The sequence below is a fragment of the Megalopta genalis genome, chromosome 5, assembly GCF_051020955.1.
Source record: "Megalopta genalis isolate 19385.01 chromosome 5, iyMegGena1_principal, whole genome shotgun sequence".
Lineage (NCBI taxonomy): Eukaryota > Metazoa > Arthropoda > Insecta > Hymenoptera > Halictidae > Megalopta > Megalopta genalis.
In genome coordinates this window covers 30,258,694-30,272,800 of record NC_135017.1, presented here as the reverse complement: position 1 = coordinate 30,272,800, position 14,107 = coordinate 30,258,694, and the positions used below count along the sequence as shown (strand labels likewise).

Sequence of the window (14,107 nt, the reverse complement as noted above, 5' to 3'; positions counted from 1 at the left end):
TCTATGTACATCATTTCTGCTACGAATATATATAATTTAATGACACCGAATATGTTAACATTTTCAAACTTTTAGAGGTTCAAATTAAAACTACAAAAGTAGATTATATGATAGAAATATTCCCATTTGAAAATAATTACAAAAAGTAATTAACTAGAAATTTCAATTAAAGAAGGAACTAATTAAATGGTAATCAAACCTGTGCACTACGTTAATAGAAATGTGGAAAACACTTGATATAATAATAAATAATAAATATAAGAATAAAATTATAATAAATAATACCTCATAATTTTTTATTAAGGTATTTATATGCTAATAAAGTCACGTTAATATTATAAAATTAATGTTATTATGTTAAAATGTTCAGAATGATAAATGTTTCACATTTTTAAAAAAGTGCTGCTGTCAATGTTAGGTATTATATTAGGTCATCCATTTTGAAGTCAGTTCACTATAGAAATATGTTATAATAATTTCTATATATATATATCATATATTTTATGTGTTATAATGCAGTTTAATCTCGCGTTCGCAGAAGAAAAGTTCTTTATGAGGAACATCAACTCGGGAAGTAACTAATTAAAACCTTCATAGTTAAACGATGATCGCATTCGCTCGCGGAACAATTAATAAATCCGAATCTATCATGTTATGATCTATTCGTTTCACTTCCTTCTACATACTATTTTTTTGCGCGATTCTTATAACTAAGTGTAGCTTAACTTTGTAAAACTTAAGTACATAATAGATCAATTTTTGCTTTAGCGTATATACTTTTTCGAAACTATTATTTGTACGAGTGCTCCTTTTCAAATCATATTTTCAAAGTTACACAGATTTTCAAGAAGAATTACAAAAATACCTTCGATTTTTTTAAAAATCGTACACCTCATCGAGTAACTTGTTTTAAATTCCTCGACTTTATTAAATAATGAAATCACGCGTAGCCCACTGTATGGGTCAATGAATCATTTTATCAATCGTTTTATTACAAATTTCGTTGTTGACATATAAATCAGTGGCGGTAACACTCAATTTATACCTCTTTAATTTAGACTGCTATTGAACGATCCACAGAGTTCAGTTTCTCAAAAAGAACTATCAAACGTGAATTTCTATGAATATATTAATAATCACAAAGCTAGTTATAGTATTAGCAAAACAATTACGATAATTATTCAAAAGCAGACGACGATTCACGCTAGGAAACCCGAACAGAGTGAATCGTATGTTGACAGTCTGAGAAATTTCAAAGGAATGGTCATGGAAATGTTGCACACGAAATACTTGCGATTACGTTCGGTGACTTAAGACATAAAAATAACGGAACGGGAAAGGTTATAGAATTTCCACCGTTCTAGTTCATACGAAAATGTGTCCGATGACGAAACGGTCCCCACCCTGTCGCGGTGTCCCGTTGCACCACGTGTTATCCGAATCAGTGTCAATAGAAGAGACGCGGAATTGTCATTAAAACACACATGCGTGGAATGCGCGCAAGCCGGTGCATCGGCGTCTATGAAAAAGAAGAGCGGGGAGACATTAGAATTAGAGAGTAGGGATCGTACCAGAAGAAGAGTAAATCACTTGGGATGGGTGACTGCACCGAGAAGACGGCTATTGCATCCGGATAGTTCGGCGGCGATAAACACGACGATCTTTTAGATCAGGTTTAGAGATTAGGTCTCGCAAGTCCGTGTCGCTTCTACGTTGAAGCACATTCGGGAAAATTCACTGTGAGGACCATGATATGACGAGGAGAAGATAGCATGCGGTGGTACCACGTGAAGAAGCAATGGAGAACACCGCGACTGTCTCGCACCATCACCTCCGTTTCTTCGGTGCTGTGCTTGCTGTTGAGCTTAGGGTTGCATCCGTTCGTAGCTGGTATCACTTTGCTAGACATGGGTAAGTATTATTTTGTAACACCATCATCCCCTCACCTTATCGTCACCTTCCTCAAGATTCCGATCTATCGCATGAACTTTGCCAATTGATATAAATGCAACTATTGCATTTTATGTTGATGACATGCACGAACGCGAGCGTTGAAATCATTGTGCAGGTCGTACAATAAAAGTCGTTGCTAGTGAATGTCTTTTTAAGTGATCTCTATTACGTTAATTGAACCCGTAGCATGCAAAACTGCGTGTTCCACTCTAGAAAAGAGGACTTCTTAATGGAACTGGTTTAAGTGTTCGGCGTAACGCGATGAGTTACGTATTTCGAGTTCAGGGGTTATTAGGTTTTCAGTTCTTTATGTTCCCATTGCCGCCTCAACATTATCGCACTTTTTTCATCTTCATAGACTTTCAGGAAACAATGATTCGCTGCTGTTATGAGAGTCTTCTAGACATTTTTTTTTTCGAGAGACGAAATACTGTTTGCAACTGAAACAGATGTGCCGGGTGTTTGTATTATTTTATTAAATGAATAACGATAAAAAGAGTAACGATTTTGATTTTAAGAAAATTATGACATTTAACGCTAGAAGTACCAGACCCGTTAATATGATAGATCTCTGATTTTTGTTAGGAAATTGCTTTTACATGAAACTTCTTGATATACTTCTTTATTCAAGCATATGTTATAATAGAAATCATACGGAGTTTGAATAAATGCCATTGTTATGAAACAATGTACATTTGTGGCATTTAGGGCTCAGTGGCTCTAGTGTTAAAGAAGAATACTACGTCGTTGAACGATTTCAATGATTTCAACGGTTCATTTAGTTTCATTTTAAAGAATATCAAACGTGACTTTTTTTCTTCAATGGTTTCAGAAAGAAACGTTGTAGACTTGGTAGACAAAACTGGTATGCGACAGAAACCACAAGGAGTAACAGCAATCGAAAGTCGTTGTCACAGAAACGACACGGTTGCGTACGAAATCAAGAGCAGCACGTTGCTGATGAACAATACGAATGATCTGTTCCATAACGGCATATCTCGTGATTTTTCCATCTTAGTCGTTGCCAAACCAGAAATCGGTTTGTAATCACTTTGATCAACTTAAACTATTTTATTTAACAGAACTGCTAAATGTCTTTGTCTTGTGCCTTCTTTGTTAGATAAGTTAATATATAAAATTTTGTATTTCGAAATCGCGTTGCACGTAAAATTTGCATTTAATTCTACCGTAGAGACTCCCTTGTCCGAAGGTTTATTTTTGTAATATTCTGATAGCAAAACATTCTATTAACTAAAAATTTCATTCAAGTTTTTTACTAGTCGATAATGTATCTGAATAATACAATGATTAGAATTATATATATATATATTAATATTATTATTAATATTAGAATTATTAGAATTATCTCATTAGAAACGTTTGGATATCAGAATATCGTAAAAATAAATGTTCGGGTAAGGGTGTCTCTACCATATATGAGAATTTAATCTTTTTAAACTTTTTCTCTTCTTTCAATATGTTTTCTCAATCCTTTCTCTCTCTCTCTTTCCAATAAGTAATTTTTTACTTCCACAGAGTTCTCTCTACATCTGTTGTTTTCACATAAAGTTTATTTTTCATACTAAAGATTCAAATCGGAAATTAAAATCACGCTTTATGGAAATTATGAATTTGGTTATTATCTTTTATATTATTTTTTAATTATCTTACTATACAAAATAAATTAGGATATCCGGCTGCCACGTTGTTTGCCATCTACAGTGACAATGTCGAAGAACAGTTGATGTTGTCATTGGGCAGTGACATCACCCTTTATTACAACACAACCCCGGACGACAAGAGCGAACCGATTTCATTTGGAATTGATATCTCCGACGGGAAGTGGCATCGTTTAGGAGTCAGTATCAAAGGGGATGCCGTCACGTTGATCGTTGATTGTAATCAACAAATTACGAAAGAATTACGTAGGAATACGAAGGAGACGATCACCACCAGTGGCATCACAATGATCGGCCAACAAATTGTCGACACCGACGTATACGTGGTTCGTGAACAGAAATCGAATAAACGAATAGTGACCACGCGACCAATTTACTAATCGCCGTTAATACTGTTAACAGGGTGGTATAGAGTTGTTGAAGATCGCCCCAATTCCAGACGCAGCTTACGAAATTTGTACGCTTTTCGCGCCGGATTGCAGGAATCAGTCGAGATACTCGTTAGGACAAAGTAATTACACGAACGATCAAACTTATGGCTATGCGCCTACAACTTCGTCCAGTTATCATGATCGGTCAGCAACTACTGGTATCAATCAGGGAGCACGAAATTATGGCTTATCCGGTGGAACATCTTCGACCGACAGATCGTATTATGGGACGAACTACAACAATAACCCCAACTTCTATAAAAACTATGGCAGAACGTACACTACGATATCTGGTTCGAATAATTTTCTCTATAATCAAAATAACACCTCCGGGAATAGGACAGACGGATCTTATACGGAGGCAAATGAAGAAAACAGTCGAGAAGCATCGATCGAAGACGACTCGGGATCAATTACTGAAACTTATCTAGAGAAGCAATACCTTGTAAGTCATTTATTTCATCTATCTTAATTGAAGACCTTTCTGGGAAATGGGTTGATAAGACAAAATGTCGAATTGAGTAAATCGCGTCAGAAGTTTTCGTTTTAGTTTTGTCAATATACAGGGTGTCCCAGGTTTTAATGTTCAAACTTTGTCAGTGTATTCTATGGCACAAAGTAAGAAAAAAATGTTATGTAAACATAGGTCATGTAGAGCTTTATTAAGAAGTTATAACAAAAATTCAGAATAGGAATGGTAATCAACTTGCTGTTACTGCGAGCATTGGCATGACTATTCAAGCCAATTTTCTATATCAGCACATGCCGTGTGTTTATGTAAGCTGTGTTTATTAACACATTTCGAAATGCCTACTGTTGTTGACAATACATGATTGACATCGACCGAAGATTTTTTGTATTTTTTTATTTTTTTTTTTAGTTGATTACTATTCCTATTCTGAATTTTTGTTATAACTTCTTAATAAAGCTCTGTATGACCTATGTTTACATAACATTTTTTTCTTACTTTGTGCCATAGAATATAGTGACAAAGTTTGAACATTAAAACCTGGGACACCCTGTATGTATAACTATGATTAAGTTGTTAACTAAGTGGCGCATAATGAAATTTGTTGATCTTTTAAAGTGTTCGGTATAGATTTGTAACACACACTAATACCATTTTGAAAATAAACTAACATATTTTAACAGTTCTATGGGCCCTTATTCCATAAATCGAGGAAAAAGGAGCAATTAAATAATAAATTTGCTAGAAATATGCAACGTATGTACACAAGAAATATATTTATAACTACATATTTCCAAAAAGTCATACATCTTATATTATTTGAGGTGTTTGAGAAAAATAGAAAATATTACTTTTAACAAGTTTTACCACTTTGAATATTTAATCTTTTATTATGGTTCATTACTTTCTTTAAACATTCTGTCTAACCATTGGCAGTTTTCATCATCTAAATATTTGTATAAGTCGCGAACATCTTCTTCTTTCGCTTCTTTTACTCGTAAAAAATCCACAGAATAAAGTTTAATGTTTTTAAGCTGTTTTACACCGTACCAATTTTTCCATAAATTGAACATTGTAGATGTACCAGAATATGATGTGAAGCATGCGAATTTCTTCTTTCTTACCATAACTCCACTGCTTCTAATATATTCTTCACCATTCGTTTTTCTCCTTTTATCTTCTTCTTTCGTCAAACTATTATTACAGTATATTTTTCTGTCTTTTCTTACGTTCAACTTCATTTCACTTTCTTCAGTTCACAAAATATTAACTCAAAAATTACTTATTGATCATTTAATACGTTGCAATATACTACTTTCATTGTAGAAATCTTTCGAACAACTAACAATAAGCAAATACCGTAAATAAGAGAATTTCATCATCGCGGACTGAAACAAAAACCGGACGTGTGAAGCTACGCAGGCTCCGAGTTACGCAACAGGGATCAAGTAAACAAAAAGCACTGCAGTTATCTCAATTATTGGAACATTGGCATAAAATTTTAGGGGAACATTTTTAAACATTTGACAGTTGGTTGGGAACGATTTACCGAAAAGTGGCCCATAGACCTATGGGCCCTTTTTCCAGAAAGCTCCTCAATTATTGGGTTGGCAACTAAGTAATTGCCGATTTGTTCGATGAAATAAAAAATTTTTTTTACTTGGAATGAGGTTTAATCTGTAATGTATTTTCCATTTTGTTCGATGACCTTTTGCCATCTCTCTGACAACTTGAAAATTCCAAGCTCGTAGAAAGACTGATCCTTTTCGGCCAAAAACTGAGTTAAGTGAGATTTTACAGTGTCATCATCATTAAAAGTTTTACCACGAAGGGAGTTGTCCAGGGGTCGAAATAAGTGGTAATCCAATGGCGCGAGATCAGGGCTATATGGTGGGTGTAACATCAATTTCCAATCAATATCCATCAATTTTTGCCGAGTGGACAAAGATGTGTGCGGCCTAGCATTGTCCTGGTGGAAAATGACACCTTTACGATTGACCAATTCTGGTCGCTTTTCCTTGACCGCTGCATTCAATTTGTCCAGTTGCTAACATTCACGGATAATAAAAAATAACATAATAATAATAATAATTATAATTTTATAATATAACATTTACGGATATCATAAAAATGGGAGTGAGAGACATCTATAACTGAAATCGGCAATTACTTAGTTGCCAACCCAATATATTAAATTATGTCGATATAAAGGACGTTCAAGGTTTACAAGTTGTACCTAAACATTCAATTTTATAGATTGACAGTACTGGATCAACTGTGACCGAGGACTACGAGAGAACAATCCCAGAGAACCCCGAGAATTCTGAAAATTCGGTCGGTAGGAGCCCAGGAATGCAAACATACCCGGAAACTGCCGAGTCGACGTATTATGGTCTCAGCTACTATAATACTCGAGGCGCGCCAGGGCCGCGCGGATTTCCAGGACCTCCGGGCTTATCTGGAGGACCTGGTAAGAAAGGGGAAGCAGGAAGAGACGGGATAGCAGGTTTGCAGGGTGCACCGGGCCCGCCTGGCAACGTCTTCGTCATACCATCGTTGAGCCAGCAGGGCAACGAGAAAGGCCCAGATTCGCAAGCGGAGGCCCTGAGGCAAATGCTGTCGCAGCATTTGGCTGCTATGAGAGGAGCCGAGGGACCGACAGGATTAACGGGTTTGCCAGGTCCCGAAGGACCTCCAGGACCTCAAGGTCAGAAAGGAGAACCTGGCGAAGTCGGCGAAGCTGGACCACGTGGCGAAAGAGGTGCACATATTGTGAAACTTCTGTTTCTTCTCGAGATAAACGATCAAATTCTGACATTTTTGTAGGAGTACCTGGAACGCCTGGTAGAGAGGGTAGAAGGGGTCGACCTGGAAGGGATGGCGAAAGAGGTGTAAGTGGACCACCAGGAATAAAAGGCGAACAGGGTACTCCTGGTCTTCCAGGATTACCTGGCGATAAGGGCGAAAGAGGACCTCCGGGTTCTAGCGGCGAACCTGGCCTACCAGGTCACGAAGGGATGCAAGGCGATGATGGCCCTCCTGGCCTACTTGGCTTACCTGGCGAGATGGTAACGAAAATACTGTGCAAATCTAGTTTACAGTTATATTTAAACAGTAATAAAATCTCATGTCTTTCGAGATTATTTCAGGGTCCTAGAGGATTCATAGGACCTCGAGGATTCCCAGGATTGCCGGGTAATCCTGGAATTCCTGGGAGCGAAGGTCCGTCTGGAGCAAAAGGCAACACCGGCCCACAGGGTGCACCAGGAGCTCCAGGACCATTGGGGCCATTAGGACCTGTCGGGCCACCTGGACCGCAAGGTCATCTAGGACCAACTGGATTGGTTGTAAGTTTCGTCGAGGATTATAGTTAGGCGAAAGAAGACATTATTGTTCGATGTTTGGATGTATTTCGATGTTACAGGGACCACAAGGGAAGCCAGGAATCCCTGGTCTTTCAGGGGCAGACGGGCCACCTGGTCATCCGGGGAATCCAGGAATTCCTGGAATGAAAGGTGAACAAGGACCGCAAGGACCACAAGGTGCAATAGGTTTCCCCGGGGTTCGCGGCGTGAAAGGTGACGAAGGCAAGCGCGGAGCTGCTGGCGAGCGTGGAGAGAAAGGCGACAGAGGAGCAGACGGAGAGAAGGGTGATGCAGGAGCAAAAGGAGAGCAGGGGTCGACCGGGCCACATGGAATTCCTGGGTTGGAAGGCTTGGAAGGTCTGAAAGGCTTCGAAGGTCCACGGGGTGAAGCGGGATCAGTTGGTCCACCCGGCGAGAAAGGCAAACCTGGTTCCCCAGGGTTCATTGGATATCCTGGAAATGTTGGTGAGAAAGGTGACAAAGGTCAACCGGGGAGACCGGGTCCTAGTGGGGACAAAGGAGAAAGGGTAAAAACAGCAGAAATCGTGTACTTTAACGAAAGTAGTAATTGAATAAAGAGTTCAGTGCAGAATTGTTGCATTTTAGGGGAATAACGGTGCGTTAGGAGAACGTGGCGAAGCTGGACCTAGAGTAAGTCAAGAGAATATACAAAATGACATACGTTGATAAAAATTTGTTTCCTTTGTATGAAGGGTTTTAGGGGTGTCCGTGGAAGACGAGGAGCAGAAGGCTTGCCTGGCCCAAAAGGCGATACTGGACAGCCAGGTCCTCCAGGATTGCAAGGAGAATCTGGCCAACCTGGAGTCGAGGGTCCACGTGGCTTCGTAGGGCCTCAAGGTCAAGCTGGTTTCGACGGGAAAGATGGGATTCCTGGCCCATCTGGCGAACGCGGACCAGTTGGTGATTCAGGACCACCAGGATCACCAGGAGCACCAGGGGTCATAGGACCACAAGGTCCAGCTGGTGAACCTGGTCAGCCAGGGGAGCCTGGGAGTCCTGGAAGTCCTGGTGTTCCTGGAGAAACAGGTCCTCCAGGAGAACAAGGAAAGGAAGGACCACCTGGGCCATCGGGTTTGCCCGGTAAAGAGGGCCCCCCTGGTCCTGGTGGATTACCAGGATTTCCTGGTGAACGGGGACAGAATGGTCTACCGGTTTGTCCTACAGGAATATACTTAAACTGTTATTTTCAAGAAAGGTGAACAATAAATATTTTCTAAACATCTTTTAAATACAGGGAATGCCGGGTGCAAAGGGGGAACTGGGACTATCCGGATTTCAAGGCCCACCGGGCGATAAAGGCGCCCAAGGAGAACCTGGAAAAGATGGTAGTACTGGACCTCAAGGTACTCTGGGCCCGAAGGGACCCCCGGGGCCCGCTGGCCTGAAAGGAGAAAGGGTATTGATTACGACATATAAACGGCAATTATGTGCATAAAATAAATGAAAGGAAACTATGTTGAAACGTATTTTGATGCTAGGGTGAATCAGGTCCACCAGGACCTACCGGGCGTGATGGTTTACCAGGACAACGAGGATTACCTGGTCCTCCAGGTCCTGTTGGTGTCCCTGGAGAAGACGGTGACAAGGGAGATATTGGCCCACCTGGTGAGAAGGGTTTTAAGGGATCTCAAGGAGAAATGGTACAAAAAGAAAGACTTCTTAATAGCTGTTAATGAAAAATATGTTGATGTATTTTGTACACCATTGCAATCCTTCCACAGGGCCCACCCGGACCGCCTGGACCACAAGGAATACGAGGTGAACCTGGATCGATCGGTTCACCTGGTGAAAAGGGACCACCGGGAGAGCTTGGCAGACAAGGCCCGAAAGGTGAAGATGGTCCTGTTGGTGCACCAGGTACACCTGGTCCAGTGGGACTACAAGGACTGCCTGGGCCAGCTGGATTAAAAGGGGAAGTTGGGGATACTGGTGTAGCCGGTTCTGCTGGGCCAACTGGAATCCCGGGGGAACAAGGTCCAAGAGGATCCAGAGGCTCTGAAGGTCCTCAAGGTCCTCCGGGACCGGAAGGTCGACAAGGAGAGAAAGGAGAAAGCGGTCTGCCAGGATTGCCAGGTGCAATAGGGCCAGAAGGAAAACCGGTAAAGTTATGATTGAGTATTTTTCAAATGTTTTTTAGGAAAGAGAATTGACATTTTAAAATTTGCATCGTAGGGTGAGAGAGGTCCTGCGGGACCTAAAGGAGAAGAAGGAAAAAGTGGACCGCCAGGACCTCCAGGTATACGTGGAATAAGCGGTCCAGAGGGGCCGAAAGGTCACGTGGGCCCAATTGGTTTTCCTGGACCTCCTGGAGAGCCTGGGTTAGTTGGCCCAAAAGGGGATCCCGGTAAATACGGTGAAGATGGTAAACCTGGTGATGCAGGACTACCAGGAGAAATTGGACCTCCAGGGAAAGAAGGGTTGCCAGGGCCACCCGGGAAACCGGTACGAAGTAATTGTATAATCTTCAATCTTTAACCTTTTGAGCTCTGAATACTCCTGGCCGAAACGGTTCGTAGGGACGGAACGCGGCTATCGCTGACCATCGCTGGGGGCGGAATACTTTTTTGCCACACTGAAGTGACTATTCTATAGCGATTCTTTTGCAGGAGGTTAAATAATTAATCTTCTGATTCAATGTCTGATGATAGTGATTCACTATATTCTATTTCACTGTCGTCCCTTGTGAAATATTCCTCAAGATTTGACATTTTGTAGGGTGTCACGAATAAAAAAAAAATCGAACAAGTTATATTCCGCACTATCGTTGTTGACGCGAGCGAGACCGCGAGGTTCTTACATTCACAAGACGATACTGCTGACTGAGTCGTTCTGAGTGCTTTGAGTCGCGAGAAGGTGACAGTGCAGGTAATTATTTTGAAATCTAATTGGTTAGAGAGTGGGACATAAAATGGGATTTCCGTTTCGGAAATTTCCGGGCATTTTTATGACCCTAATATTGCCCAACCGCTACCTAAGGAAGGCAAATTACTAACGAGTGCCCCTGTATTAATTTTACACGAAAATAACTGCATATTGATTGAAAAAATCGACAAACGCATATATGCGCCCTTAGTCCAGGCCGATGACTTAAAGAAAACACATAAATGCGGCCTTAGGCTACACGGATGACTTTCGCCAAACGCATATATGCGTCCATAGAGCTCTAAGGGTTAAATCGTTTTATCGAATACATTAAAATGTATAAATAAAAATCTCCAGGGTCCAGAAGGTCCGGCGGGAATGCAAGGAGGTCCAGGTTTGCCAGGTGAAAAAGGTGACATGGGTTTACCTGGTGTAAAGGGACTACCAGGTCACACTGGACCTCAGGGTCTGCCAGGACCACAAGGTTTATCTGGTTTAAGAGGTCTCCCTGGGCTCGCTGGAGAAAATGGACCACCTGGTATGGCAGGGCCAGTTGGAGCACCTGGAAAAGCTGGACCAGTCGGACCTAAAGGTCCAAAGGGTGACAGAGGCAAAAGGGGTCTTAAAGGACATCGCGGAGACCTAGGCCATTTAGGTATCAAGGGCGAGCAAGGGGAAAAGGGAGAGCAAGGTCCTCGTGGAGCACCTGGACTCGAAGGACCTAAAGGAGTTCAAGGTCCGCTGGGATTGTCTGGACCTAAAGGCAACGACGGCCCTCCAGGGCTTCCTGGCATGGAAGGGCCATCTGGACCTAAAGGTAATGCTGGGAACGATGGGCCAAAAGGTGAAACTGGTCTTCCGGGTCCTCCTGGCCCTCCTGGACCACCATCGGAGCAACCAATGATTCCTCCAGAATTATTGTTTAGTAGGGAGCACTTATTGAGAAGGAAACGTGACGTTTCGGAAAATGTGTAAGAAAGTTGTCTTCAATTATTAATGACAAAGGTGTAAATATTTCTATAATAGTTTGATTTTTGTAGGGATATTATTAACGAGAAAGATAGGAGTTCAGAGAATACACATAAGAACGATCTTACGGAAGAGGAGTTGGGGTCTAATTTTTTGAACTTGTACAGTTCGATATACGCTATGAGACAAGAATTGGATCTAATACGTAAACCTGTTGGGAGCCGAGAAAATCCTGTACGAACTTGCAGGGACTTGTTTTATGGACATCCTCATTTTAATGACGGTTGGCGGTCTTATTGCGCATACAGATCTGTGATATTGTCAATGATTTAACAATTTATATGTGTTTAATAATAGGCTGGTACTGGATCGATCCAAATTTGGGAATGGCCGACGACGCTGTATATGTTTACTGTAACATGACGAATATGGGCGAAACCTGCGTGTTCCCTGACACTCACGTGAGTCCAAAACCGGCCATTCCGTGGAGGAAAGAGGACAACGAAACGGACTGGTATTCGAATTTACGCGGTGGATCTAAAGTAAGTTTTTATTTATTTATTTATTTATCTAGAGCTCTATCCATACACCACATGTGTCTATATTACTTTTAATTTTCTTTTATTTTTACGCTCTAATGGTTATCCGAATATACAGGGAATCCTAAAATTATGGTACTTCCGGGAAATTAGAGATTCCTGAGTTTATTCGAAGCAACTTTTTCCTTTACAAACTTCTTCTCTGTGGCATCGTTAACGAATTATTAACGAAAAACACTGGCCAATGAGAGGCGAGCTCGGCTGAGAGGCGAGCACGCGGCGGCCGAGCCGACGAGCACACCAAGCCCAATTTCGCTCATTGACTCGGCCGCTTAGCGCCAAGCGAGCTCGCCCCTCATTGGTCAGTGTTTTTCGTTAATAATTCGTTAACAATGCCTCGGAGAAAATTTTTGTGAAGGAAAAAGATGCTTCAAATTACCTAAAGAACCCCTCATTTCCAAGAAATACCATAATTTTTGGATACCCTGTATATGTATAGTCATGGACAAATATATGCGAATACCTTTCACACCAGAATAACTTTTCTAAAATTGAATCAAACGATTTGAATTTTTCTGAGATGTTAGCAGGGCTACTTTGCTAGACAATTTTACAAATATTTTTGCAAAAATTTTAATTCTAATATCATCCTCGTTGTACAAAATTGTCAAAAAAAGTTCACCTTGTTTGTTCCAATTTGAAATAAGTTATTCCATTTTAAAAAGCGTTCATTTGTCCATGATTGTACATGCTCTTTTACTTCTTCATCGCGAATCGATTCTTTCTCGTTGTTAGTTTTATCACTAAATTCGCGTTACAGTCATTCGTATCCCCAGCAAAGTTCGCATGTTGCCTTCGTGATTTTCCTTGTCAGCACCTTTTCAATTTGTCACTCGAATTTTCCTTTCCTAAGATCTAAAAAAACAAGTTGCTCAATGAAAGACTTCAGACATTTGTATCTGCTGCGATTAATATTATAGATCACATACGAAACCATCGGTGTGGTACAACTAAATTTCCTGCGTCTGCTGAGCGAAGATGCTTACCAAAATTTCACTTACACCTGCACGAACAGCGTCGCCTGGTACAACGCTGCGGATTCAAATTACGACACCGCGCTGCGGTTACTCGGTTCGAACGAGGACGAGTTCTCATACACCACTGTCAAGCCACAAATCATAATGGACGGTTGTAAAACGCGCAAGAGCAAAGGGGAAACTGTATTCTTAGTTCGAACGAAGAATTTAGAACAATTGCCGCTGATTGATTTTTACCCGATCGATTACGGTTCATCCCATCAGGCGTTCGGTTTTGCGTTTGGACCAGTTTGCTTCCGATAGATTTCGAATAATAATCGAGTTCTCATTGGCAAGACTGAATTGTGACTATACATTGTGTCTTCCATTAATTTCCCATTATGACAGAGACATCGAAATAATTAATGCTTAAATTATTAACGACCTACATCTTACATATACCGTTACGGGCGAAACGTAATGATGATGATACTCGCGAGGAGAATGATTTAATTGTAAGGAGCACACACTAGTGAGAATGTTTAAGTATTCTGTGAACTTACAGCTATTCGGTTTACATGCTTGAGGAAACGGAAATGTGCCATTCAGAACCTAAGTCGAATAAGTAAGATGAACAATTTTATTTATATTGTATCTTGCTACATTAATCAGTGTCACTGCCATTATAAGTATGTGATGTCTACATGAGATTCTGTGTAGGCCGACTATTTCATATGTTTATAAATAAAATGCAATAATAAGAGTGACTTCAATTCATTTGTAAAACCACCTTATTTTCATTC

General features: G+C 40.7%; 1 protein-coding gene across 1 annotated transcript; it reads left to right on the top strand.

Annotated features, from left to right (window-relative positions):
* Positions 1–1,514: 1,514 nt before the first annotated feature.
* On the top strand, positions 1,515–14,067 carry LOC117223251 (uncharacterized). The gene is made up of 18 exons (XM_033475453.2): positions 1,515–1,911; positions 2,786–2,992; positions 3,642–3,958; positions 4,035–4,508; positions 6,789–7,293; positions 7,359–7,600; positions 7,682–7,879; positions 7,957–8,424; positions 8,504–8,548; positions 8,611–9,069; positions 9,153–9,314; positions 9,397–9,558; positions 9,640–10,017; positions 10,091–10,360; positions 11,138–11,751; positions 11,821–12,032; positions 12,107–12,291; positions 13,269–14,067. The coding sequence occupies exons 1-18, from the start codon at positions 1,773–1,775 to the stop codon at positions 13,626–13,628; spliced, it is 5,397 nt and encodes a 1,798-aa protein (XP_033331344.2). The 5' UTR covers positions 1,515–1,772; the 3' UTR covers positions 13,629–14,067.
* Positions 14,068–14,107: the final 40 nt, after the last annotated feature.